General features: G+C 45.7%; 1 protein-coding gene across 9 annotated transcripts in view; it reads left to right on the top strand.

Moving 5' to 3' along the window:
* Positions 1-27,147, top strand: part of SH3KBP1 (SH3 domain containing kinase binding protein 1) — a 342,082-nt gene that overhangs the window by 36,665 nt on the left and 278,270 nt on the right. For 7 of the 9 annotated variants that reach the window (XM_021080257.1, XM_013985983.2, XM_005673482.3 and 4 more), the window contains exon 2: positions 13,712-13,869. In XM_021080257.1, coding sequence (XP_020935916.1) covers positions 13,712-13,869 — 158 coding nt within the window. The remainder of the gene's footprint in view (positions 1-13,711; positions 13,870-27,147) is intronic. The other 2 variants (XM_021080259.1, XM_013985982.2) reach the window with 1 other exon arrangement.

Below are 27,147 nucleotides of genomic sequence, written 5' to 3'. Positions count from 1 at the left end.
TAAAGATGAGGATGCTGTCGAAAACCAGAATCATGATAGCCTTCCTTACACAAAACACATCTCAAGAAACCCCAAATCAGAGTGTAAATGGGTATCACCACTATGGAATATGATATGGGAGGGGGGTTCTCAAAAAATTAAAAATGGAATCATCAGATAATCCAGCAGTCCCACTCGTGGGTATATATCAGAAGGAAATGAAATCACTAACTCAAGAGACATTTGCACCTCAGTGTTCATTGCAGCATTATTCACAGAAGCCACAGAAGCTGACTTTTTCATGTCCATTGGCAGAAGGAGGGACAAAACAAGTTTTGGTATTGATACGCGGTGGAATAGGAGGAAATGCTACCATTTGCTACACCATAGGTGAACCTTGAGGACATGTGCTAAGTGCACTAAGTTAGACAACTATTGTGTGATTCCACTTTGTAGAAGCTAAAAAAATCGAAGTCAGGAACAGAGAATAGGATGGTGGTTGTCCGGGGCTGGCAGTGGAGGAGAGGAAATGAAGAGATGTTGGTCAGAGAGTACGGATTTCCTGTAATAAGATAAATAAGTTCTGGAGGATCTGGATGAATGAAGTTCACACTACGGTATTGTAGTCTTCGAAAATTGCTAAGAGAGTAGGTCTTAGATGTCCTCGCCACGACCACCACCACAAAATGGTAATCACGTGAGAAGGATGTGTTAACTAACCTCACTGTGGGACTCGAATTGCAAGACTTGCAAGAGTACACCTTAAACTTACACACTGTTATATGTCACTTATATTTCATTCAGACTGAAAAAGACAAAGGCATGAGAGAGAGAAATAAAGTTAGATCCTCCCGCTTCATACAAATTCATGCATCAAGCAGCCAAAAATCAGGTCCACATGAAGGATGTTTACCGAGGTGGCCTTGCAGCTTTTTCCCAGGGCCCGTGCTTGTAGACATACAGGGTAGAACACACTTTTGATTGTGCTTGTTACTTAGGATAATTTTTTTTAAGTAGCCAAAAGTACATCTTAACAGAGGAATTAGGATTAAGCATTGTACACTCTCCAAAGTAAACCCAGCGAATTTCAGGATGTCTTTTATAAAGCATGTCTTGCCGGGAGATAATCACGGTTTTGGTTACTGGAGGTAGAGTTTATAATTATTCACCGAGAATAAACCGAAGCACTAAAAAGGAAAAATACTTTGGGGTCAAGCATTTATTTAAAAATATGTGTAGATACTTAGTGCCTTTGATAACACACTCAGGTACACACACACACACCCGCCGCAGACTTTGAAGATCTTAGTGCCTTTATAACCCCCCTCTTCCTTTTCAGGTGCATTGCTGTGCGTAACGTGAAGAGCGGCAGCACTTGTGAAACTACTGATTACACCAGCTCAGGTTACGCCAGCATTAAGATCTTTCTCTTCACCTTTTAGGTTCAGCGTAGAACATTATTCTTCTGCTTGCACATTTAGGGCATGTTAACAATCCGGAAGTGTTTCAGCATGTATTTCTTAAAGATAAGGCCTCTTTTCAAAACCATAATCACAATATCATTTTTACTCCCACAGCAACCCACAATGTTGCCTTATCATTAGGCATCCAGTTCAAATGTCCAGTTCTTACACATAGGTAAAATATTTAAAAAGGCGTTTGTCTGAATCTGGGTTTGGAAGTCTGGACTCTTAACGGGTTGGTCGTCTCTGGGTCTCTTTTAGTCTAGGTTCCTCTGTCTCTTGTCTTTTTCCTTTGCAGTTCGGTTGTTGGTTGAAGAAACTAAGGCACGTGCTTGGGGAATTTTCTGCAGTCTGGATTTTGTCGACTGTACTTTCGGGAGCCGTTTAACGTGTTCCTGGACCCATGTCCTCCCTATAAAGTGGCAGTAAATCCAGAGGTGGATCTGCCTCGGGTTCAGTTCGTTGACAAGTATGTGTTACGGGGCTGGTGCGTCCTTGCATCACGAGGCTCTCGAAGCCTGGCCGTCTCCCTTTTTGTAATGTTCGTGGCCGTTGGTGACTATTGCCAGTATCCTTGATTACATGAGATGTTGCAAAATGTCGATTGTCTAATTCTCTCATTAGTTCTTCATTTATTAACCAGAATACTCCTAAAAAGAGAACTTTCGCATCGACAACTTGGTTAAACTGAATTCATAGGAGCAAAGCAAGATCATTGTTTGGGTCTTTCCCTTCATTTGCCATTTTTCAAAACAGTGAGTTGATTCCCTCCTGTTGATGAAAGAAAAAAACCGCTGAAACATACACTCATGTAACATGTATCAGTTTGAGACTTCAGGCTGATCTGAGGCGGTTCCGTGGGCTGCAGTTACTCTTACTGATACACATATCGTTCCAGGTGTGGCCAGTGGGAGCCTTTTCTCAAGATTTTCTGAATTCTTTTGACACAAATCTATTAGTCTTTGATGCTTTCCTTGCTTTGGCAAGGTGTTTCTTATTTTTGACAAGTTGTTTCAGGCTTGTCCCCTTTCCTGCCCCAGGCCTGGAATCTGCCGTTTCTCCGAGGCTCCTTGGCTCTTACAAAAAATGAAAAATGGTAGGGACTAAATGTAATTATTTTGGAAAAAAAAATTATACATTGCTCCACTTGAATCATCCTAGAAGTCTTTTGATGTCTGGCTGTTGGTCCTTTTAATTGTATTTATGTTTTTATTAACCTCATGCTCCAGTTTGGGAGAAGGGTTCCCAGGTTTTAACCTCTGTCTATTTTGTTTAAATGTTATTGTTTGTCCAACTCTAAATTATAGCCTTCAAAGGAAAGATAAATATTGGGTTTTCACTTCACTTCCCTTTTGTTATTGTTACTCTAACTAGACGCATACCTACTAAGTGGTTTTCTGATGTTGTGACAAAGTATTTATAATTCAGTTGATTAAGAAAATGTTCTTGGAAGTAGATACCTAAGTAGCAACTTGTAGGTCAAATTGTTGTTCTGCAGTTACAACTGCCACCCAAAAGGTCTTGGAAACTGTTGGTAGTGACAGTGTTTGTAGACTCACAGCTACCATAAAACATCAGGTCTGGAACCGGCAGATGCAGCAGCCAAATCACCTGCACACTGTGGTGTTGCAAATGCTCTAGATGTTTTCTCTGTCTTGGCTGTTGCAGAGTTCAAAGCAGTTATGCTTCTGACAGTTTAAAATTCTAGACTGCTTTGAAGAGCTGCTGTTGTGCTGTTATTTTCTGCTCTCAGGCCTGTGCGTTTGTCTCAGATCCCATCTTCTTGGGTTCTCAGCTTCTTGCTAAAATCCTCCTTGTGAATTTCTCCCCACTCAACCGCAAGCATTTCTTGAGTGCCTGGGGCCGCCAAGCCTGCAGCTCAGCGCCTGAGGGAGGAAGATGCGGTGGGCAATGGGACTTTTCTTTGAGGAGACCCGCAGCTTCAGCTTTACACTTAGTTCCCTTCTGCCTTCCAGGGGCTCACGCTTTAGCAGGATTATTATACCCGGGGCTATCAAAGAAGCCTGAAGAGGGGCACTCAGTCTGCTGGGAAAGGCAGCAAAGGTTTTGCTGTGTTTTCCTCTCACCTCCCTGCCTACTTTCTCCCCTAGCAGACAGTGGGCATTTCTTGTTAACAGAAGGCCAGGCAGTGGCTCAGCCCTCGCCCCCCACCTCCGACTCAGCAGACCGACCATGCCTTTCGCTGGAATCTTCTTCACGTGCCTCCTTTGGACCTTGCCCTCTACTCTTCTAAACGCTTCTGGCCTCTTCCAGCGGATTCAGCCTCGCCACGCTGAAATCAACAGAAATGTGTCTGCCTTTCTTCTTTCACGTGCGGGCAGGTCTGAAGCCACTTCCCCGTGTTCTCTTCCAGTCCTCACCAAGGGTCTGGTGCTCTCGGGCTCTGGCAATTAATTCTTAAGTGATGACGTTTCAGCACATCTTTTAGACACCTTATCCGTCATCACTTGTGTTTCAACCAGCCATGCCGTGTCTGTGGAATAAAATTGGCTCCCGAAATGAGTGGGTGGTGGGGGAAAAGCACTGTTTTCTAATTATTTTATTTTACATAATCTCTCATCAAATGAATACATAGTAATGAGATCCTGCTGTAGAGCGCTGGGAACTATGTCCCATCACTTCTGATGGAGCAGGATAATGGGAGAAAAGAGAATGGAGACATGTATGTGTGACTGGGTCACCTTGCCGTACAGGAGAAAATTGACAGAACGCGGTAAACCAGCTATAATGGAAAAACGAAAAAATCATTATAAAATAAAAAAATAACTAATACATAGTAGAAGCAGAAACATTTAACGGTTTTCTTCTTTTCTTCTTCTCTTTTAAAGTTTGGCCACTAACCTCTTGGATCTTCTCACTGATTAGACGGATCACCCTCTAATCAAGTACCTGTCTTTGGGTCTCCCTTGAGTCTGAGAACCAGGCTGTCATTATAAAGTCAGGAGAAAAAAAATACCGCCTCTTTTTTTCCTCAAGCCGTCTTATTAGTTAAAACTGTTAAATATTTATATAAAGCAACATGTAAAGCAACCTTCTCTCTTTGGCTTAAAAAAAAAAGTTCTGTTTTCTTTAAGTGGCTAAGCATAAATAATTTTTTACTAAATTCATTTTCTAGGATGCAGTTTATTTTCCCCTCAGTGATTGTTACATAATATCCTTCTTCGCACAGGCTAATACAACTGTAATCAATTTTTTTTATTCTTTGCTTTTTTTTTTTTTTTTCTAACCTGCAAAACCATCTACACACTTTCTCTGTGCTTCCTTTTTCATTTAAACAGTCTTTTTCTGGCCTTTTTCATTTAGACAGTCTTTTTTTTTTTTTTATCCTCATCCATTCTGTCTAATGCATGTTCTTAATTGCCTGAGCTTGGCAAGGGTTAATTTTAGTCGGGAAGTGTTTAATAACTCATTGTTCTTAGCTCCCTGGGTGAGGCCCTGGTGGGGCCAAGGTTTCCTAGCGCAGGCTGTGGGGCACTCAGCCCTTGGCTTTGTGAAGCACTTGCCCATTGAGGGAGCGGGGCGGCCCGGCTCAGCCCTGGCCCTGCATCGCATTCTCAGCTTTGACTGTATGCCCCTCTCTTCTCAGGGCCAGTGGGTTTCTAACTGCTTTTCCTGATCTTTGACTTTCTCTAGCCTTCTGGTCCAACATCTAGGCTCCCAGTGATAACGGCACTTCATCGTGCTAAGTGCTAAGCTCTGGTTTTGGGGGGGCTGGGTGGGTAATACTTTATCTGGATGCACACTCAGTTGCCAACATTTGTTGAGCACCTACTGTGTGCCAGATGCCAGGCGGGAGGAGGGGACGCTCTGATCCGCCCATTAAGGGCTCCCATTCCAGGGGCCAGATGGGGGCAGGCTGGGGAAACCCTCACAGCACAGCGTCACAAAGGCCGGTAGGACTGGTGGCTGTCAGTCGAGGAGCAGCTTCTGTGTGTAGTTATAGGCATCACCCAGCCTTCATGCCCAACAGCCCACTGCACGGATCATCTCCCAGTTTTCAGCACAAAGGAAATGAACTCCAGAAAGGTATCCGGCCTCGTGTCACACAGCTGGTGAGTGTCTAAGCTGGAATTCACTTCCCGACGTCCCAGGCTCCAAAGCCTGAGCTCTTGCTCCTCCACTTCACAGCCTCTGTAAAGACACTTAGGTAGAGGTGACAAAAGGGGAGAGACAGGCTGGGAGGCCTGGCTCCCTTGGACTGTCCTAGAAAGCGAAGTCACAGGAGTGTCCTTAGGCTGTCTGAGGCAGCCCGTGGCAGGCCTTGGTTCCTCTCTCACTGCTGGGTGGTTCTTTCTCATCTTAGTTTCTCCCTTTCTCCCTTTCCTGCTGATGCCCAGTTCTGGGAGCTGCTGCTGGCCCACTATAGGCAGTGGTTTGCTGCCTCCTGCCTGGGGATGGAGTGTAGGCCCATTGTGCGCTTCGTTCACTAGGATCTGCATTCTGAGCCTGTCTTCGTCGGGGCAGCTAACCTCAGTTTCAGACGATTTCAGGCCTCAGGAATGACTCCCTTGTTGGCCTGGTGCCGCTTAGTGGTGTGTCTGTGAAGTCACCAAAAGAAAACAGAGCTGGTGCCTGCTTGGAGAGACGTGAAGGTCCCTGCAGTGCCTGTGGCCCTGACCTGGGAAGTTCAAGTACCCATAACCTCCGTGCTGACACTACTGGCAAAACCTGGGCTGATGAGAACTGGGCCTCATGCAGACTTGTGTCGGGAAGTGTCTGTTTTTAAGAGTTGGTGCTTGTGTGTATCCGTTAGGGCTCTCTAATTGGAAGCAACAGACACCAACTCCCCTTTCACTTAAGCAGTGAAGAGGATTTACTGGGAGGCTGCAGGCTGGCTTACCGGGTGCAAGGAAAAGCTGGAGGATCAAGTTGGGGAAAGACAGCAACTAGATAGTCCTGGGGAGCCCCACCTTGTCTGGGGCCCCTCCTGGGGGCTCTGCCGCAGCCGGTCCCAGTCTTTGCCATGGCTGCTGCTGTGCAGCCTAGCTGAGGCCTGTGCTGGCAGAGGGCAGGAGGACATGTTATGGACAGTCCTATTAGACCTGTCTCACTGGGGAGGGGACAGTCCTGCCAATGGCTTCCCTTCCCCAAATGAGGAGTGGTTTCTCCCTGGAACACAGACACAGTCCGTCACCTCAATGAGCGAATCTCTAGAATCATAAATTCCCAAATGTACATTACACAGGCTTCATATTAAAAAAAAAAAAAGGCTTCTTTAGACTTTGCGTTTTTTTTTTTTTTGGTTGTGTCTACGGCATGTGGAAGTTCCCAGGCCAGGGATCAAACCTGAGCCATAGCAGTGACCCGAGCCACAGCAGTGACAACACTGAATCCTTAATGGCTAGGCCCCCAGGGAATCCAGACTTTGTATTTTTCAAAGCCATATTGCTGAAAAAACGCTACCCATTTTAAGTGTACAATTTAATGATTTTAGGAAATGTACAGCATTTTGAAACTCTCATCAGAATTTAATTTTAGAACGTTTCCACCTATCCAGCCCCAAGACCTCTCATAGCCATTTGTAGTCAGGCCCCATTCCCACCCCAGCCCTCGGCAGCCAGTCATCTGGCTTCTGTCTCTTTAGATTTGAACATAGGTTCTCATATGTTCCTGACAGCTGGGATTTTGTTCCGGGCATTCTGTAAACTGGGCTGCAGGTGGAAGAAAGAAAAGAAGCCACCCGCAGGGCGGTCTCTCCTTTGCTGGGTTTTCCCTCCTTTTCGCCTTAGCTTTGCCCTTCTCTCACCTGGACTGTAACTGGGGAGAGCTTCGTCTTCCTTCTGCCAATATTTAGGAACCTCCTAGGTCTGGGTCCTGGCACCTTCCCGGCCCCAGGTCCTCATCTGTCAAATGAAGCATAGAGTTTGACGAGATGATACCTCCCGTTCTTTCTATCTCTAATGCCCAACAGTTGTGGCCTTTTTTGATGCAGTCTCTTTTTGGTGAAGAATTACTTCTTGATTTTATATGCGCTCTTCCATCAGAGAGCTGGAGCAAAACGGGATGGCGGGATGGCCAGGGCGGTAGAATCCCGCCAAAGAGAAGGGCTCTCGCGGTCTGATGGGGGTGAGCTGCCGGTGCCAGGAGCGATCACGTTCTGATGGGGAGCTGGGCACACAGCAGGGCCCCTGCAGTGCCACCGCCCACCGTGAAAAGCTGGCCGCCCTGAGAAGCTGCCTGGCAGCTGGCTTAGCCAACCGACAGTTAAAAACCACTCATTTCATTTTCGGGGGGAGGAGACACTCCAGCAGGTTTGAAGGCGGAGATGGGGGGGTGGAAGCGTTTTGCTTTTCGAAGCAGATCTCTTATCTGCCCTGGCCCTGCCTCTGTCACTGCGGACGCCGGGCCCACTGTGGCGTTGGCCTTTGCAGCCGTGGTTAGCTGTGGCAGGCGGCTGGAGGGAGGGATATTCTGACAGGGAGGTGTCCTGCAGTTTTGCCGTTTATGGTGTCTTTAAATATGGGATTTTGTTTACTCTTGGCCTCATTACACTAATTACACCTCTGATCTATTTGATTTAGCTTAATGTTTTCATTTTGTGCTCATGCCCAGAGGTCATTTCCCAAAGGGTGCTGTTAAGAAAAACAAAAACAAACCTTGGGTCCTGTTTTTTTGGTTTTTTGGTTTTTTGTTTTGGTACGTTTTTCTTTCTGTCTGTCTTTCTGTATTTCTTTCCGTCTTTGGGTCTGTCTTTTTTTTTTAGGGCCGCACCCGTGGCGTATGGAGGTTCCCAGGCCTAGGGGTCAGAGGAATCAGAGCTGTAGCTGCCAGCCTATGCCACAGCCACAGCAATAGCAACTCGAGGTCTGAGCTGCATCTGTGACCTCCCTCACAGCTCACGGCAGTGCCAGATCCTTAACCCACTGAGTGAGGCCAGGGATTGATCCTGCTTCCTCATGGATACTAGTCGGGTTACTGCTGAGCCAGGAACTCCTAGGTCCTGTATTAGCCTTACTGCAGCTTCCTGTCGCTTCCTGAAGGCAAGGAAATGGATTTGGTGCAGAGGCGGGGGTTGGACATAGACTTTCTCATGGGCCCTTGTGATTATTTTGACTGTGTTTGTGTATTGTGAAGTCTAGAGCTCCTGTCTGCCAGGCGTTACCCTAAACCATCTTTGTAAAGTGGAAATATAACATGGGCTGCGTACGTGATGCTCAGTGTTCTAGTAGCCACATTCAGACAGGAGGAAGAAGCAAGTGAAATTAATTTGAATAACACTTGAAATGAAATTGAATAATTTCACCCAACATATCTAAAATGGTAGCATTTCAACATGCGATCACCGTAAAAATTGAGATGTTTTACATTCCTTTTCCCCCCTAATAAGTCTTTGCGACTGGCTGTGTCCTTTACAGCACGTCTCACCTTGGATGAGCCACACTTCAAGTACTCAAGAGCCACATGTGGCCCGTGACACTTGAGTGGACGGTAAAGTTCTAAAGCTCTCAAAGGCTTACAAGGGACACAGGAAGAACCCTTGGAGGGGGCAGGAGACACCGAGCCTTGCGTTTGGTGAGCTCTTACTGAAGCCAGGCCTAGGTTTCCTCCTCTTAGAGAAATCTGATATGTAAAAAATTCTTCTTGGCAGGAAAGGTAAAGCAGGAAGTGATTATTCATGTTACAAAAGAATTAACCACAGGATCCTTTAAATAGCAAGCTCCCTTAGTGCACTGAAGATGTGACTCAATTTGCAAAAATGTGATTGACACTTGGCATTTCAGTAGCTTCTTTGTTGGGCAGAGAACTATCTGCCATTATACAGTGCAGATGCAAGCCGAGCCAAAGGTTTCTCGCGGCTTTATTGAGTCCCTACTGTATGTCATGGCTGTTCATCCTAGGGGCCACAACAGAACTAAGGGAGATCCATACCCAGAAGGCATTTAGAGACTCACTGGGAGGACGAGACACAATGTGCAGCCACCACAACGTGGAATCGCCGCGATGCCAGGGCCAGGGAGGCTTGGGGGCTGAAGGAGCCAGGAAGGTGACAGGTGGCAGCCAGGGCTGGTTGGGCCCAGACGGTAGGCCGAGAGCACGTTGATTAAGTGTCTGGGAGTTGAAGGGTAAATCAGGAAAGACCAGCTCAGTAGAATATTGGGGAGACTGGAAAATCATGCAGTTATGCTTTATTTATCCCTGAATGCCCAGTCCCTGATCTAGCCCAGCCTCACTCGTAGCAGCCAGCGGTTAAGCTGTGTTCTTGGGCTCATCCTAAGGGGAGATGGAAGCAAAACCAGGACACACTTTTCTCCAGTTTTCAACGACAGGCAGCAGCTGTTTACTTCTTGGGACGCATCTTCCTGAAGCGCATTCCTTTGTCCTCTTCCAGCCTTACCTTGATGTGGCCCGCGTACGGAATACAGGAAATGAGACTTGCTCTTTAAGAAAGAAGCAAGGTTATGTTCTGGAAGTTGATGAAGTTCTGAGTTCCTCCACGTACACAGTGTTCAAGTTCAGTGTCGAGATGGACCCTTGACCAGATGCTTCCCTGCTTTCCCTCGGGGACGTCCCATGTGCTGCTCCCCCCCCCCCCCACCCCTCCTCTCTACTTAGAGTGATTTTCTGTCTGCATCAGAAAAGCCATGAGCTCTCATCTCTAAGGGCTAAAATAGGAGCAGCCTTGGGGAGCCTAGGTCAGTGTCCCAACTTTTTCTTATTTTTTTTAAATATCTAGGAGTTCCCACTGTGGTGCAGTGGGTTAAGAATCCGGCATTGTTGTTGAGGAGGCGCAGGTTTGATCCCCAGCCTGGCACTGGAGGTTAAGGATCTGGTGTTACTGTGGCTGTGGCATAAGTCACAGCTGTGGCTTAGATTCAATCCCTGGCCCAGGAACTTCCCTATACCATGGGCATGGCTGAAAAAAAAAAATCTGTTATTTTTTTAAAAAGACCATCTCCAAATACATGTTTATTTATAGATTCTGTGCATATATTATTGTATGAGTTAATTAAGAAAACTCAGAAGAAGCTTCTAAATAGTTATTTTCAGGTTTAATGAACTTTTGCAAAACATAAGATTGACTCATTTCACTCAGGATGAGATTCTCTAGTTCCATCCATGTTGCTGCAAATGGCATGATGTCATCCTTTTTTATGGCTGAGTAGTATTCCATTGTGTATATATACCACATCTTCCGAATCCAATCCTCTGTCGATGGACATTTGGGTTGTTTCCATGTCCTGGCTATTGTGAATAGTGCTACAATGAACATGCGGGTGCATGTGTCTCTTTTAAGTAGAGTTTTGTCCGGATAGATGCCCAAGAGTGGGATTGCGGGGTCATATGGAAGTTCTATGTATAGATTTCTAAGGTATCTCCAAACTGTTCTCCATAGTGGCTGTATACATGTAAGGATAACCTGACCCCCTTGCTGTACAGTGGGAAAATAAAATTAAAAAAAAAAAAAACATAAGATTGACTATCGTATGATTTTAGACATTGGTGGAAAATGAAGATATTTGTCTTCATGGTTCAGGTATATAGTTTTAAATATCTTGCTAACCCCAATAGTTCCCTGTATAATTAGGTAACTTAAACCTCTATCAAAGGTAGAAGAAAACCCGTATTACAAATTGTCTTCATAACAGAGTGTTGTGTCACCTCCCTGATGGGCTCGTCCTCATGTTCACCTCCCACGTGGCCACCAGAGAGCTCTCACCAGGAGCCGAAGTGGCAGCTCTGGCATTTTCTTGTTGACTTGGTCGTGTGTTGGGTTTGGTCTACAGCCTCGACTTTCTTGACCCCCAACTCTTTTCAAGCCTCTCATCCATGCTGGGAGGCAGATTTTGGCTAAAAGGGCTAATAGTCCTAAAGAGGCTTCATCAAGAAGCCTCTCCCGACTGGAGGGCACCCCATGGAGCCCAAGCTGGTGCTGGCTCTGGCAGTCACCCTTGCTGAGGGCCACTGCTGAACCTCAGGCCGCTCCGGGCCCTTGGCGCATCCCTGACCGCCTGACCGAGAGGCTGGATGCAGGAGCCAATGTCATTCTGCAAATGAGAAATCGAATTTTTCTCTTTTTAAAATTAAAATGAGTAGATGTTCTCATTTTTTTTTTTTTTCATCATGTCAGCTCATTTCTGAAGTGAGTGCATCCCGCTTTGGAGAGTACTGCCTCAGAAAATACGCTCAACTGCTCCCCTAAGCTTCAGGGTTTTTTTCTCCCCCCCATGCCTGTGGCATGTGGAAGTTTCCGGACCGGGGATCAAACTCATGCCACAGCAGTAACCTGAGCTGCTGCAGTGACAACACCAGATCCTTAACCTGCTGAGCCACCCGGGAACTCGTAAGCTTCAGGTTCTTGGGCAGATGAGCATCATAATACCGAGGATTAAGTGAGATAATGCGGGAAAAATGTCTGGCACATAAACAGTGGTTACTGTCATCTCCGTTCCGATAGCAGAGCTTTCATAGATCCATGTCTAGGTAGTTTGAAGACAGTGGTTTCTTTAATCAGCCTGGTTCCAATTATGATGGCTTATTTTAACTGCTGGGGCGAGAGTATGGTATAAGAACATTGGAGTTTTTCTGCCTTTATACTTGTCAGGAACCAAGAGAAATCTGAAAAGGTTGCCTTTTTTATGCTCTTATACTTCTCCTTTCTGTTGATAAGTGATGAAAATGGTTCGCAACTCAGACTTCAGCCTGGGCAGATTCATGACAGCAGAGTCAGCCAGCTAATTTTGCAATGAAACAATCATCTAGGCGAGGCAATTCTGCCTTGAGTTGCTTCTGAACTCTCTGGGCTGGCTGACTTTAGGAGTGGACGAGATGAGCTGGCCAGTTTGGGTGGATGGGGGCCTTTGATCTGAAAGCACTTTGGGGATTCATCCCTAAGGATGTGCGAACCGCCTTTGACCAGAAGCCCACTCTCCTCCGCCCAACCGCATTCCTGGAAAACCGACCCTGATAGATTGAATTTGTAAAAGTCATTTGTGCTTTTTTGTCTCCTATTGGTAAAATCGTTGCTGAGCCCCAAATCGTGAAGATTTTCTCCTGTGCTTTCTTATAAAAGTGTTACAGTTTTTAGCTCCTCCGTTTAGGTCTCTGATCTGTTTTGAGTTCATTTTTCATACGTGCTCCTTACAGAGCTCCCTCACCTTTTCCTCTGCCACTCTTTTACTGTAATTTCTAAGTTGCGAATCTACTACTCGAGGTGGCACCTCATCTTCACTACCCTTGTATTCATTCGTTCATGCTTTGTCCACCCATTCATTCATTTGTATCAAGCTGCAGATACAAAAGGGCAGGAGGGTGGTTGAGTGAGGTGGGCATGAGGTGAGGCTCGAAGACTAGATGAATCTTATAATCTGTATATGGGTATGGTAACCAATCTCTGCTTATTTGCATTGGAATCAGAAGACCCGTCTGCCTCGCCCGTTGCCTCCCCCTCTCACTAAGTATACAAAAGCACCATGGAGCGAGAGAACAATTGAAAATGGTATTGCTGGGAGTTCCCTTGTGGGGCAGTGAGTTAAGGACCGGGCGTTGTCACTTCAGTAGCTCGGGTTGCTGCTATGGCGAAGGTCCGATCCCTGGCCTGGGACCTTCCGTAGGCCACTTGCCTGACCAAAAAAATAAAAAAAATAAAGAATAAAACGGTCTTGCTGGTGGCCCTAAAAGGAAGAAAAAAAGGGTGTTGCTGCCCAAGAGGCCATCTGTCGAGGGGGCATTTGGGCTGCTCATGGGAACGGTCTGAGACCCGCGGGGCCCCCTGTACCGGCTGCCTTCAGGCGCGTTGTCGCTGAGCGGTGGCCGTTATCTCGGTGGGGTGGGGGCGGGATCGTCACCCACAGAGAGGTGAGCGTCGCAGGGTCTTGCTGAGGCGGGGAGAGGGCCCCCCAAGAGCCCAAGTCGCACCTGTTGTCATCTGCCGACTCTGCCCTTGGCGGACTCCCCCGGGGGCAGGGCGCCGCACACATGTCCTTGGGCTTCGGTCATCGTGTGGCTTCCCCTGTGAAGCCCCTGCTGGCCCTGAGAGCCGGAGGCCACCCTGCCTGTGCCTGACCACGGACCAGCACTTCGTGGTTTCTGTGCTGCAGGCCTCAGGTTAACCAAAGTCGGGCTGCCATGTGCAGCCCTGTCATTCTGCGTACGGGCGGAGGGGAAGCCCCTTTGGTGTGACCTTCCCGACCTCCCAGGGCTGCTGGGCTTCAGGCTTCTGCAACATCTGATCTAAAGCGCTCTCTCTCTCTCTCTCCCCCTCTTTTTTTTTTTTTTTTTTTGGGCGGGGGGGTCCCTGCTCCTTCCAGTGGAGGCCATCGTGGAGTTTGACTACCAGGCCCAGCACGACGATGAGCTGACCATCAGCGTGGGCGAAATCATCACCAACATCAGGAAGGAGGATGGAGGCTGGTGGGAGGGACAGATCAACGGCAGGAGAGGTTTGTTCCCTGACAACTTTGTAAGAGTGAGTACAAAGCGAAACCCTTTTCCTGTCTCGCGTGTGGGTTCTCCTGACCAACGCTGTGGGGGCGCTTGAGAAGGAATTTCGTGGGCCCCTCTCAGGGGGTGACGTGACAGCCCGACCTCCTGTGCGCTGTCCGGGAGAGCATGTGTGGCTTTGTCCTGGATATCAGGGGGGCCTTGTTTGGAAATCCCTTTCTTAAGGCCCCGAACGTTCTCTGAACTGTTGATCGCTTCGAAAATGCTGGCAGAATGTACAGCTTGTCCAGGGGTTTTATTTGTATCCGGGTGCCTACGCTTGGAGAGTTTGAAAGACTCTTGCCCCCTTTCCATTCCATTCAAAGTGCAGGCCAAACTCAGTTTTGACCGCTTACCTCAAGCAGCGGTCAACCTAAATGCAGAATTCCGGTGATGCTGCGTTTCCACTTTTGTTACTGTATTGCTGTTTTGATAGGAATAGTGGTATTCTCCCCCCCCCCCCCGCATAGTCATGAAGCATTGAGTAAAATCGCTTTTTTCAGTAAGGTTTTGAAGGATTAGGTGCTTTGCCGAAGGGTTAATTATAAAATTGTAGTGCATTCATGTTAAGACATTTCATTCCACTCGGTTGTAAATAACAGTTGGAATTAGGGTAAAAAAAAAAAATGATCCCCTGCAGGTTGTTCCCGGAGGGAAAAGCCACGTAGGTCTAGAAAGTCCCTGTACCGTGACCTTCCTGTCCAGCGCTGGGGAAGACGGGCCCCTTCTCGGGAGGAAGGGCTTCGTGCAGGACTCCCCAGGACCCCTGCTCTAGTTCCGGTGGTACCAGGCCGTGCCTGGGATCGGGGGGCATGGGGGGTCCTGGTCCTGCCCCATGGCTGCGCATGGGCTTTGCCCCAAGGAGAGGCTGGTGGGAGATGGTGGGGAGGTGGGGAGGCCAGCAAGGTCAGGGGCTATCCCGCTGGCTCCTGGCCTGGGTCTGGCCGTGTCCCTTGGCCAGACGGTGGCTGCTCCCACCAAGTCACTTTCCCCTACATTCCTTTCCCCTCACCCCTGCCAGCCTTGTTTCCAGCCTCCAACTCCTGCCTTGGAGTGTCTCGACCTCACCTGCTTTGTAAAAAGTCTCTTCCTTAGTCCCGCCTGGTCCCCCCACCGCACGCCAGCTCGACCACCTCATCAGGCTGCTCTGAGGATTGAGGGAGGCAGTGCATGGAAGTCACTTAGCACGTGGCCGGCCACCTTCTGAGTGTGCTGCGGTCCCTGCTACCTGGTGCAGGAAGGGGCCCCCTCCCCTGGCCCCAAAGCCCCTGCCCCATCCCTTGTCATCTCACTTTGGCTCGAGCACCTCCGGGGGGTGGCAGGGGGGGAAGTCACACTCTTGGGAGGTGCTTGTTCCACCTGGGCCAGAAAGGATGTGGCAGGAACGGCTGGGTCTGCACCACTCGTGGCTGTTACATTTGGCAGAAAAAGAAACTTCTCTTCTTTCAGGTGGCTGAGTCTATTTTCAAGTCTTCACCCACCGGGGATGCTTCAGGCCTATTATTGAACATCCAGTAGGTGGATGCAGTGGAGTTTTACAGTAAAGAACACTGCTGTCGAGAGTTCTAGAAGCTGAAAATACATATTTAAGTAATAATCATGTTGGCATAAGTTCACACGTTTGAAAGTAGGTTTACACATGCCTTGCTTAGCTGAAGAATCATTGGTCCCCAGACTAAATTGGGTCATCCCGTGGAATCCCCGTGTTTATTTGTGTGCCTTTATGCTGGCGTTACCACCGTCAGAGAGCTTACCTTAAGCGTTTTCTTGATTCATGTATTGGCTCTTTGGTCAGTGGCCCCATTGAGCTTGGGTCCCGAAAGTACGGACGGGGATTCAGCATCCACCTTCAACTCTGTTTTGTCTCAATTTCTCAAAGGAAAAATAGCAGGTAACCTGGCCCCCCCGGGGAGTTAAGACGTCTGGGCTTTGTCAACTTTGGGGCCAAGATTCGTTGCTGCCCATAAATGTACCCAACCAGGCCCCGTGGCCTTTGGGGCTTGTTCTTCTTTCTTTTTCTTTTATTTAGTTAGTTCGTAATTTATTGTACATGCGGAAGAAGAATCTTTTAAAATCCCACTTCCCTTGTTTCTCCCTACCTTTCTCCCCACCGACTTTTTTTTTTAACCTGTCGAGAACCTACATTTTTTATGTGTATTTTCAATTATGGAAAAGGCACCTACCATAAAATGTACGGTCTTAACCATTTTTAAGTGTGCAGTTCAGTGACTTTAATTACATTGGTATTGTCTGTGCAACCATCGGCACCAGCCAACTGTGGGACTCACCCACTCACTTTTTCAGAATACATTTTTCGTTATTTCTCATTTAAAAAATTGTATTCGTTTGCAGGTGCAATTTGCATAGAGTACAATGCTGAAGTCGTAATTGAACGGTTTGGTGATTTTATTCCTCCATAAGCGCACGTCTCTGGGACCATCATCCAGATCACTTTTATTTCTATCCCTCTAAAAAGTCCCACCATGCCTTTTCCCAGTCATTCCTCATCTCATAGGTAACTTGCTGTCATAGATTAGTTTTGCCTGTACTTGCATTTCGTGTAAATGCAATCATACAGTGTGTGCTCTTGTCTATGCAGCTTCTTTTGCACAGCACGTTGTTGCATATATCAGGACTATGTGCTTGTTGTATATACCCCATTTTATGAATATGCTATTGTTTGTTTATCTCCTCTCCTCTTGATAGACATTTGGGTTGTTTCCAGTTTGGGTGTTTTATGAGTAAAGGCTCGGAACATTCTTGTGTAAGTCTTTCTATGGAGACAGGCACTCATTTCTCTTGTGTGTATACATGTAGGAGTGGAATTGCTGCCCTCACTCTCTTTCAGCAGACACGTTTTTCTCTCTCTAAATCCGTGGCCCCTCTGGATGGGGGAGGTCCACTTGTGCTGGACCTCACTTGTGTCTGAATCTGGCGATCTTGACGTAATTGCCCCGTGGGTGTGACTGCTGAGGGGTCCTTACACACAGAATTCCATCTCCCAGGGAACATTTGATGGCTGAGTCCATGAACTATCAAAGACTCATTCTTAGATTGTTATAAACATGCAAATAGAGAGCATATGTCAAAGTTTTATTGAACTCATTTAATGAGAGAGCTAGCAGAATAACACAGCTGGTTCAGTGAGGCTGCGAGGAACTGGTGAAAAAGTCCGTGGAAGAAGAATGTTCAGAGATCAAAATGGGTTCACGTCTTAGAGGACAATACAATCTTAACCTCTGGGGTTATTATCTTTACCAGGAAGGAAAAAAAGGAAGTGACGTGCCTTACTGCGCTTCTCTGTGTTCTCCTTTGTCTTTTATAGGGTGGCAAAATGCCCTAATAAAGTGTTAATTAAATCAAGTTATGTTCCCAGAGAGGATCAGATGACCCTTTGTGGGGGTGCTTATTAGAAAATGCATCAGAGCAAAGCCAGGGATTGAACCCGAGTCCTTGGGTTAATAGATGCAGACTATTGCTTTCGGAATGGATTAGCAATGGGATCCTGCTGTGTAGCCCTGGGAACTAGGTCTGGTCACTTATGATGGAGCAGGATAATGGGAGAAAAAAGAAGGTACACAACCTGCATGTGTAACTGGGTCACCTTGCTGTACAGTAGGAAAAAAAAGGTTAAAAAAAAAAAAGAAAATGCATCAGAATGACATTAACAGTTCACACGATTATCATTTTTGCCTTAATTTCCCAGTTTTGGATACGTTTCTGCATAGATTATAATAGACCGTAGTATGATCTGCAAGAACAGGAGGCACTAGGATGACATCCTCAAAGCCATTTATTTAAAAAAAATATATGGCTTGTCCGTCTGCGACCTGAAACTGCCACATGAGGCAGGAAGACAGCCACCTGTCACAGGCAGATGTGGGCTCTTTCATAGGGATTCATTTCTTCCACGTTGGGTTCAGTTACCAGTGTCCCCCTTTGAGACCCTCACCTCAGAGCCAGCCAACAGTGGACTTTAGTCCAGCAAAGGGTTTATGAGCAGCCTTTTTCAGGTTCTCCTGACATGTATCCACAGACATACATTTACTTTAACTCAGTGCATTTCACTACGTTTATAGTTGTCCAACGACCATCACAGCCCAATTTATAGCATTTCCGTCCCAAAGCCCCAGCCCGTCCCCCTGACCCCAGACAAACCTTTCTTAATGGCCAGCCAAAGGAATTGAAAAATGCAAAGGCCTTGAACCGATGGCTTGGGCTGCCCTGCACCCGTCTGTCTGCCTGCCTTGGCGGGCGACCCTTGGGGAAGGGCAGCGGGACCCAGGCTGTCGGCATTTTGTGGCGCACAGACAGACGTGTAGAAAGCAGGAAGCTGCAGCGGGGCTTAAAAGAACATGCTTGTGGGTCTTTACGTTGCTCTGACCCTGTCCGAGAGGAGGTGCGCCGCTCTCTCTGCCTGGCGGTGTGTGTTAGGTAAACGTGCCTTCCTTACCTGCCGTGGGCCCCTTTGTTGAAGGCTGAGGTGTGTTTCCTGGTAGTTGCATGAGTTATGCTGAGAAGAACAGTTTTCAGCTTGGTTTCCTGTAGCCTCGGCTTTCCTTTGCTAGGGGGTTTGCATCTCTCTTGGGCACATCCAGAGCCTTTTTTGTATTTGTGTAAATTGGCTGGTGAAAATGGTTGCTTTTCCATCAGTGGGTGAAAGGTGAGGATTTTGCATCTTTGCACCAGTTAAACCTCATGGTTGCTTTGCCTTTTTTTTTTTTCCTTGTCTTTTTAGGACCACACTCATGGCATATGGAGGTTCCCAGGTTAGGGATTAAATTGGAGCTATAGCCACTGGCCTGCACCAGAGCCACAGCCACTCGGGATCTGAGCCGCATCTGCAACTCACACCGCAGCTCATGGCAAAGCTGGATCCTTAACCCACTGAGAGAGGCCAGGGATCAAACCCGCGTCCTCATGGATACTCGTCAGATTCGTTTCCGCTGAACCACGAAGGAAACGCCCTGCCTTTCTTGATTTAAGAAAAAAATGGCAAATTTACTTCAACACGTGGCACAAAGGAGCGAGTTCCAAGTTGCTCTTCTTTGCTCAGAGTCCCTGCAGTAGATCTCTGTGATCAAATTTCACTTTTTGTTTTTCAACCCAAGAGCCATTTACTTTGTGAATTATATAGGACATCGTTTTCGCGATGCTTGTCTTTCCGGGAGCGGTAGCAGGAGTTTTCCAGGTGTGTTTCCTAGTGTGTGGAGCCGCCTCCTCACAGCATCTCGTTGCCATGTGCTCGGGCGGGGCCTGCCGTGCTCCTCCAGGGAGCACTTCCTGGGTGTCGGCTCTGTGCACGCACCGGAGGCTGTGAGCACCGCTGAGACACATGACATAGAAGATCGTATTGTTACGCTCCAACTTCTTCCCCAGGATGACAGCGTCAGCTCCTGCGGCCTGCCCTCCGGTCGCTCTGGACTCTGGAGAGCACGTGTTAGACATCGTTCTCCAAGGATGTTCCTGATTAAAATGCCACTTGAGAAGGGTTTGACTGGCTTCATCAGGCGGCTCTGTTGGAACATGCTAAGCGAACCTACAGTTATCTTTTGGCCCTGATTGCTGTGTTACTTTATGGAATAATAATGACTCCCTCTTCTGCCAGGCTTACTGGCTGCCTGGCTTTGTGTCTGTAATCTGCCTGTGTCTGTCTGTGTACAGTGACTAAAATTCGTGGAACCCTTAGGGCAGGCAAGAAGGAGGCTAAGCCTTTCACATGTTTTTTCATTAAACCCTTATGCCACTCTATGGCTATGGCATAGGCACTGCTTTTTTTTTTTTTTTTATCATGCCCATTTTTTTTTTTTGTCTTTTTTTGCCTTTTCAAGGGCTGCTCCTGTGGCATATGGAGGTTCCCAGGCTAGGGGTCGAATCGGAGCTGTAGCCCGCTGGCCTACACCACAGCCACAGCAACGCGGGATCCGAGCCGCATCTGTGACCTACACCCCAGCTCACGGCAATGCCGGATCCTTAACCCACTGAGCAAGGCCAGGGATCGAACCCGCAACCTCATGGCTCCTAGTTGGATTTGTTAATCACTGCCCATTTTTTAGAAGAGGTAACTGAGGCATCCCAAGGTGAGAAGACTTACAAGCTAGTGCGGAACAGAGGACTTTGGAACCTGAGCAGCCTGGCACTAGAATCTGAGCTCGAGCAGGCAACATTCATTATCTGGGTGTCCAGATTGTCCTGATGAGATGAAGCCCCTCATCATATTACCCGCTGCATCATGCCTTCCCTGAGTATCCTTCAGCATTTTGCACATTTGCACCACTCTGAGGTCAGCCTCACAGTTACCCTGCTATTCTTGAGTTGAGAAAGAATTACGAAGTTACTTTACCCCAAGTGGCATAAAGTAGGGATTTCCAGATTGCTCTTCTCTATTCAGAATCATGGTTGTTAACTTATTTTCTGAATTATAAAGGATTCTCTTCAGAAATCAGCTACCTCAACTCAAAAGGACACCCTGGGTTTATGGGCTCGTGCTGTGTTTCCCACACATTCTGAAAGGCAATTTGGGAAACTATTTCATTGTACTCATTTGTAAGGAGGCTTGTCATTTCGCCGTGTTCAGGATATGCTTTTTAGAAGGCACGTGCGTGTCTTTTCTCAGAGTGGCAAATAATCCAGATGTGTGACTGTCTGGTTGTTCCCCATCCAGGGAACCCTTGCGAACAGCCAGTTCCAGCTCACATTATTCTTTGAACACGTAGTTTTGATTTAGAGAACAAGATCTTAAAACTAACAACTGGAGCTTGGTCGATGCTTTTAGGAGAAATGTTGGTCCAAAAAGCGTCTGGAGTAATTAAAGACAAGTGTGTTAGCCGTCGGAGCTGCACCGGTGGGGCACAGTCCTCAGGCTTTGTCCCTGTTGCGGTGCTGGAAGTGCGTGTGTGTGGAGGGTGTCTTGTGACTCAGGGACAGCAGTCCCCTGACAGAGTTGATCTTGGTGATTATGCATAATGGAGTCTTATTTTCTTAACGACAGGATTATCAAATCTGAGCCCAGAAAGGGACTTTGAAATCATGTGTTTCAACCCCCAGCTTTCTAACAGATCAAAATCTAAACCGTCTGAGATATTGCTGTGATCATTGTTGGACACTTAAACGTGGGAAGTCTGGGGGTCTCGCAGGGGACCCTTTGCCAGGGAGTCTCTGGCCTGGCCCTGCTCCGGGAACCCTGCGTTGTCAGAAGTTTGGAGTGGGGGCAGGAGCTGGGATAGGGGCCACAGCATATTTTTAAGAGTTCAAATGATTTGCTGCTTGGTAAAGCTTGGGTGCTTTTTTCATGCAATGGGACTGATATGCACTGGCGTCCTCTTTCATATCTTTTCTCAAGCCTCTGACCTAGAATTCTACATTTGAAAGTATGTTATTTTATTTTATTTTATTTTATTTTTTTTGTCTTTTGTCTTTTTTACGGCCGCACCCGTGGTGTGTGGAGGCTCGCAGGCTAGGGGTCAAATCGGAGCTACAGCTGCCAGCCTACACCACAGCCACAATAACGCAGGACCCGAGCCGCATCTGTGACCTACACCACAGCTCACGGCAGTGCCGGCTCCTTAACCCACTTAGCGAGGCCAGGGGTTGAACTCGTGTCCTCATGGATACTGGTCGGGTTTGTTAACCCCTGAGCCACGATGGGAACTTCAAAAGTATTATGTTCTTTCTAAAGTAGCTTTATGACTATGTAAGGAAACATAATCATGCCGAAAATTGTAAAGCAAATGTGTACGACAAATAAACAACATAGCAATATGTGAACAAAGCTCTATTTGCGTCAGTTAGAATTAATATATTCTAATTACAGAAACTCTGGACTAACTAAACACTGCTTTCTACCCAGTGGTAGTGAGGTGGGCAGAATTTCTAGGACTGGTTCCCAGGATTCCACTTCTGAATCCCCAGAACCTGTAAGTGTGATGACCTATCATTCAAGTAATTGTATTATGTTGTATGGAGCAGTTGACTTTGCAAAAGGGAGGTATCCAGGTGGGCCTCATCTTGGCACATGTGCCATTAAAAGCAGAGAAATTTCTCTGCCGGGTGGCAGAAGAGGAAGTCAGAGCGATTCAAAGCTTGAGGAAGACTTGTGGCTTTGAAGATGGAGTGGTCACGTGAGAAGAAACAAAGGCAACTTTATTGGAGCAGAGAGCAGACCTTGTCTGACAGTCAGCAAGGAAATGGAGACCTCAGACCTACTCCTGCAAAGACTGGATTCTGCCAACAACCTCAGTGAGCTTGGAAGTGGATTGTCCTCCCAAGCTCTACATAAGAGTCCAGGCTAGTTGGATTCTTGATATCAGCTTTGTGAGACCCTGAGCAGAGAAACCAGTTGAGCTTACCTGGACTCCTGACCTACAGACCTATGAGGTAGTAAATGCATGTTGTTTTAAGCCAGTAAATATGTGGCCTAAAATACAGACAGCAAATGGCCTGGGGCAGTTCGCTTTTTCCCTACTGGCATGCTGTCACTGGAGACCAAATGGGAACTCTGGACTCTCACCCCCCTGCCCTGGGCTCAGCAGTAGTAAGTGGCCCGCCCCCTTCACCCTCTCCATTAGATAGCGGGGAAGATCTTGGAGAGGAGGGAGCTGGAGAAAGGGATTCATTAAACCCTTATGGGAAGTCTTCAGCAAAATCCTGACCCACACGTACATGAATCTGACTAGAGTGAATGGGCCCAAGCATATGAGAAAATTAACTACAATGTGGAATGCCACGCAGGTTTTCAGAGTGACCTCTAGGTAACACAAGTAACGAAGACCAGACCAGCACTGCAAGAGCTCTGCAAACTAAACTGTCATTGGCATCACAGCCCACAGAAGTAGCCCGGGATCTGCATGCTTAATCTAAATAGGGTTAGTGCTGGGAGTGTCTATTGTGGTGCAGCTGAAATGAGTCCAACTAGTATCCATGAGGTTGCAGGTTTGATCCCCAGCCTTGCTCAGTGAGTCAGAAAACCAGCATTGCCACGGGCTGTGGTGCAGGTTGCAGATATGGCTCGGATCCCGAGTGGCCGTGGCGCTGATTCAGCCTCTAGCCTGGGAACTTCCATATGCTGCAGGTATGGCCCTAAAAAGCAAAATAAATAAATAAATTTAAATAGGGCCCACAGTCTTATAATAGTTCAAATGCCCAGGACACAATTAAACAAAACAAAACAAAAGAAAACACTTTTCATACCAAGCACCAGGAAAACTGGAACGTGAATGAGAAGGCAATCAACAGATACCAACACTGGGAAGACTCAGATTGAGAATTATCTGACAAAGATATTTAAAGCAGCTATCAGAAAAAAAATGCTTTAATGAGCAATTACAAATACTCTTGAAACAAACAAAAAATTAGAAAATCTCAGCAAAAAGATATTAAAAAAATAAAAATTACAAAACTGAAAAATCATATTAATTTCACTGGATGAACTTACTAATAGAGATGATAGGAAAGAATCAATGAAGTTGAAGACAGATCAGTACATTTACCTTCTCTATCTCTTGTCCAGACAATGGATGGAAACTAGAAAATAAAACAGAGCCTCAGAGACCTTTATGCAATAGCATTAGGTCTAACATTTGTGTCACTGGAGTCCCAGAAGGAGAAGGGAAGACTATGGAAATAAAAAGTATTTGAAGAAATGATGGTTAAAAACTCCCCAAACTGGGCAAAAGGGATAAGCCATCAGAATCACGAAGCTGAGAAAAATCCAAACAGGATAAATCCAAATAAATCTATGCCAGGACACATCATACTCAAACTTGTAAAAACTAAAGACAAAGAAAAACCATTGAGTAAGAAACACCATATTAATTATAGGGTAGGAATGATTTGAATGACTGTGGATTTCTTGTATGAAATCATGGAGTCCAGAAGGAAGTGCACTGCATTTTAAAGTGCTGAACAAATAGAACATTCCGCTCTGAATTCTCTACCTGATCAAAATATCTTTCAGGAATAAAGAGTAAATAAAAACATTCTCAGATGAAGGAAAACAAAAAATTTGTCAACAGCAGAGACCTACTCTTAAATAACGGCTAAAGAACGTTCTCTAAACAGAAAAGTAAATAATAGGGAGAGGCCTGGAACACGAGAAAGGAAAAAACGAGAAACAAGGAAACAGTGAATGGGTAAAAAATAGGGATATGTCTAATAGGATGTCTTTATCCTTATTAGCTTTTAAAATTAGGTTTAATGGATGAATCATATGTTATAATATCTGGTATGATGTTCAGTATATGTAGAGATGCAGAGTTCCCGTCGTGGCTCAGTGGTTAACGAAGCCGACTAGGAACCATGAGGTTGCAGGTTCGATCCCTGGCCTCGCTTAGTGGGTTAAGGATGCAGGATTGCTGTGAGCTGTGGTGTAGGTTGCAGATGTGGCTTGGATCCCACATTGCTGTGGCTGTGGTGTAGGCCGGCAGCTATAGCTCCGATTCGACCCCTAGCCTGGAAACCTCCATATGCCTCGGCTGAGGCCCTAAAAAAAAAAAAAAAAAAAAAAAAGGAGGGTGGGGAGAGAATAAAGGGACCTCACTGGTAGTAAGGTTTCTACACTTCAAATGGGAGAGTGTTGATACTAGGAGTCTCTGACAAGTTCCATATGTATATTGTAATAACTAGGGAAAAAAAAAAAAAAAACAGAAAAAGCACCCAAACCATTAAAAAACTAAAAACCAATAAAAAATATACAATGAGATATACTCCAAAGGTCTATAGGCAGAAGTTTCCTGGTGGCTTAGTGGGTTAAGGACTGGGGGTTTGGGATTGGCATACGCATACTGAGGTATATGGAACGATGAGCCACTGCTGTGGCTTGGGTTTGATCCCTGGCCCAGGAATTGCCACATGCTGTGGTTGTGGCAAAAAAAAAAAAAATCTATAGATAAATGTACAAGTAACCTACAAGAAGGCAAGAAGAGGAAAAAGAAATGATAAACAAGAAATAGAAAACAAATACAATGGCAGACTTAAGCCATAACATCAGCAATTACTTTAAGCGGGAGTTTCTGTTGTGGCTCAGTGGGTTACGGACCCAACGAGTATCCATGAGGATGTGGGTTCGATCCCTGGCCTTGCTCAGTGGTTTAAGGATCCGGTGTTGCTGTGAGCTGTAGCGTAGGTTGCAGATGCTGTTCGGATCCTGCATTGCCGTGGCTGTGGTGTAGGCTGGCAGCTACAGCTCAGACTTGACTCCTATGCTGGGAACCAGCATGTGCCACAGGTGCAGCCCTAAAAAGCAAAAATTAAAAAAAACATAACCAATTGCTTTAAGTGTAAATGGTCTATTTGCAGAACAGAAAGAGACTCACAGACTTTGAAAAACTTACGGTTACCAAAGGGGACAGGTTGGGGGGTGTGGGAAAGATGGATTGGGGGTTTGGGACTGGCATATGCACACTGAAGTATATGGAACGATTGGCCAACAGGGACCGGCTGTAGAGCACAGAGAACTCTACCCAGTGTTCTGTGATAATATATGTGGGAAAAGAGCCTGAGAGAGAATGGATATGTGTATATGTATGACCGGGTTACTTGGTTGTACAGCAGAAATTATGACAGCCTTGTAAATTAACTATACTTCAATAAAACTTAAAAAAAGAAAACTAAAAAAAAGTGTAAATGGTCTAAATATACCAATTGAGAGATAACAGAATGGATAAAAAATGTTACTCAACTATGTGCTATCTTCAAAGATCTCACTTCAAATGTATTGATATAGCTGCATTAAAAGTAAAAGGGTATAAAAAGATACACCATGCAAACATTAATTTTAAAAAAGCAAGAATGGCTATATATAATGTCAGATAAAGTACACTAGAGAGCCAAGAAAATTACCTGAGACAAAAAGGGACATGATGCAGTGATAAAAAATGCCATCACGCCAGGAAAACATAGCAATCCCAAATGCGTATGAATCAAACAACAGAGCCGCAAAGTACATAAAGCAAAAACTGATAGAACCAAAAGGTAAACACCTCCACAATAATAGTCGGGAACTTCAGCATTTGAAAGAACTGCTCGATGAGATATCAGCGAGGATATGGAAGTACTGACAACATTATTCACCAAGCAGTTCTAATGAGTATTTATAGAACATTTCACTCGGAAACAGCCTAAAATACACCTTTCTCAAGTACCCGTGAAACATTCACCAAGTTAGACCATACCCTGGGTCATCAAACTAACCTCAGTTTATTTAAAGGAATGGAGATAGTGGAGTCTGTTCTCTGATCATAATCAAACCAGAAACCAATAACAGAAAGACAGCAGCAAGATCTCTTGATCTTGGAAATCAAATTACACACTTCTGAATAATTCATTTGTCAAAAGGGAAGTCTCAAAAGAAATTGTATTGTTTATGTTTACTTATTTATTTATTTTGGCCACACCTATGGCTTGCAGAAGTCCCCAGGCCCGGGATCAAACCTAAGCCACAGCAGTGACAATGCCAGATCCTTAACCTGCTAAGCCACCAGAGAACTCTGGAAATTTTAAAAATACATCAAGTTAAATGAAAATGGAAATACAGGATATTAAAATTTTGGGGACACAGCTAAAGCAGTTCTGAGAGGAAATTTTATAGCACTAAATGTTTAAATCAAAATGGAGGAAAGGTCTCATTAATCATCTGAGATCCCACTTCAAGAGACTAGAAAAAGAAAAGCACCCCACCACCATCAGAGCAAGCAGAAGAAAGGAAATAATGAAGAACAAGAATTGTTGAACTTGCAAACAGAAACAACAGAGAAAAATCAGTGAAAAATCTGTTTTTTTTTAAAAAAACTCAATGAAATGGATCTTTAAGACGATTGACAAAGATAAAAAGAAGACACAAATTGTAATATTAGGATGAAAACAGGGGCTGTCACTACAGATCCTGCAGTTAAAAAGGTAGTAAGAATGATACAAACAATTGTATCATGTACATGATACAGCAATTACATGTAATTGTACATGTATACATTTGACATTGTGGATGAAACGGACCAATTCCTTGAAAACCACAAACTACCAACGCTCACCCAAGGTGAAATAGATCATCTCAATCGTCCTATAATTATTAAAGAAATTGAATTCATAATTTAAAATCTTCCAAAAAATAGACTAGATTTCACTAGAGATTTCCATCAAACATTTAAAGAAGAACGGGCACCAATTCTATATAATCTCTTCCAGAAAATAGAAGAGTGGAGAATATCTTCTAACTCATTTTATGAGGCCCTTACAACTCAATACCAACACCAGACAGTACCAAAAAACT

Source organism: Sus scrofa, chromosome X (genome assembly GCF_000003025.6).
Source record: "Sus scrofa isolate TJ Tabasco breed Duroc chromosome X, Sscrofa11.1, whole genome shotgun sequence".
Taxonomy (NCBI): Eukaryota; Metazoa; Chordata; class Mammalia; order Artiodactyla; family Suidae; genus Sus; species Sus scrofa.
The sequence above is the reverse complement of the archived record's forward strand: the minus strand, read 5'-3'. Positions and strand labels throughout refer to the sequence as shown.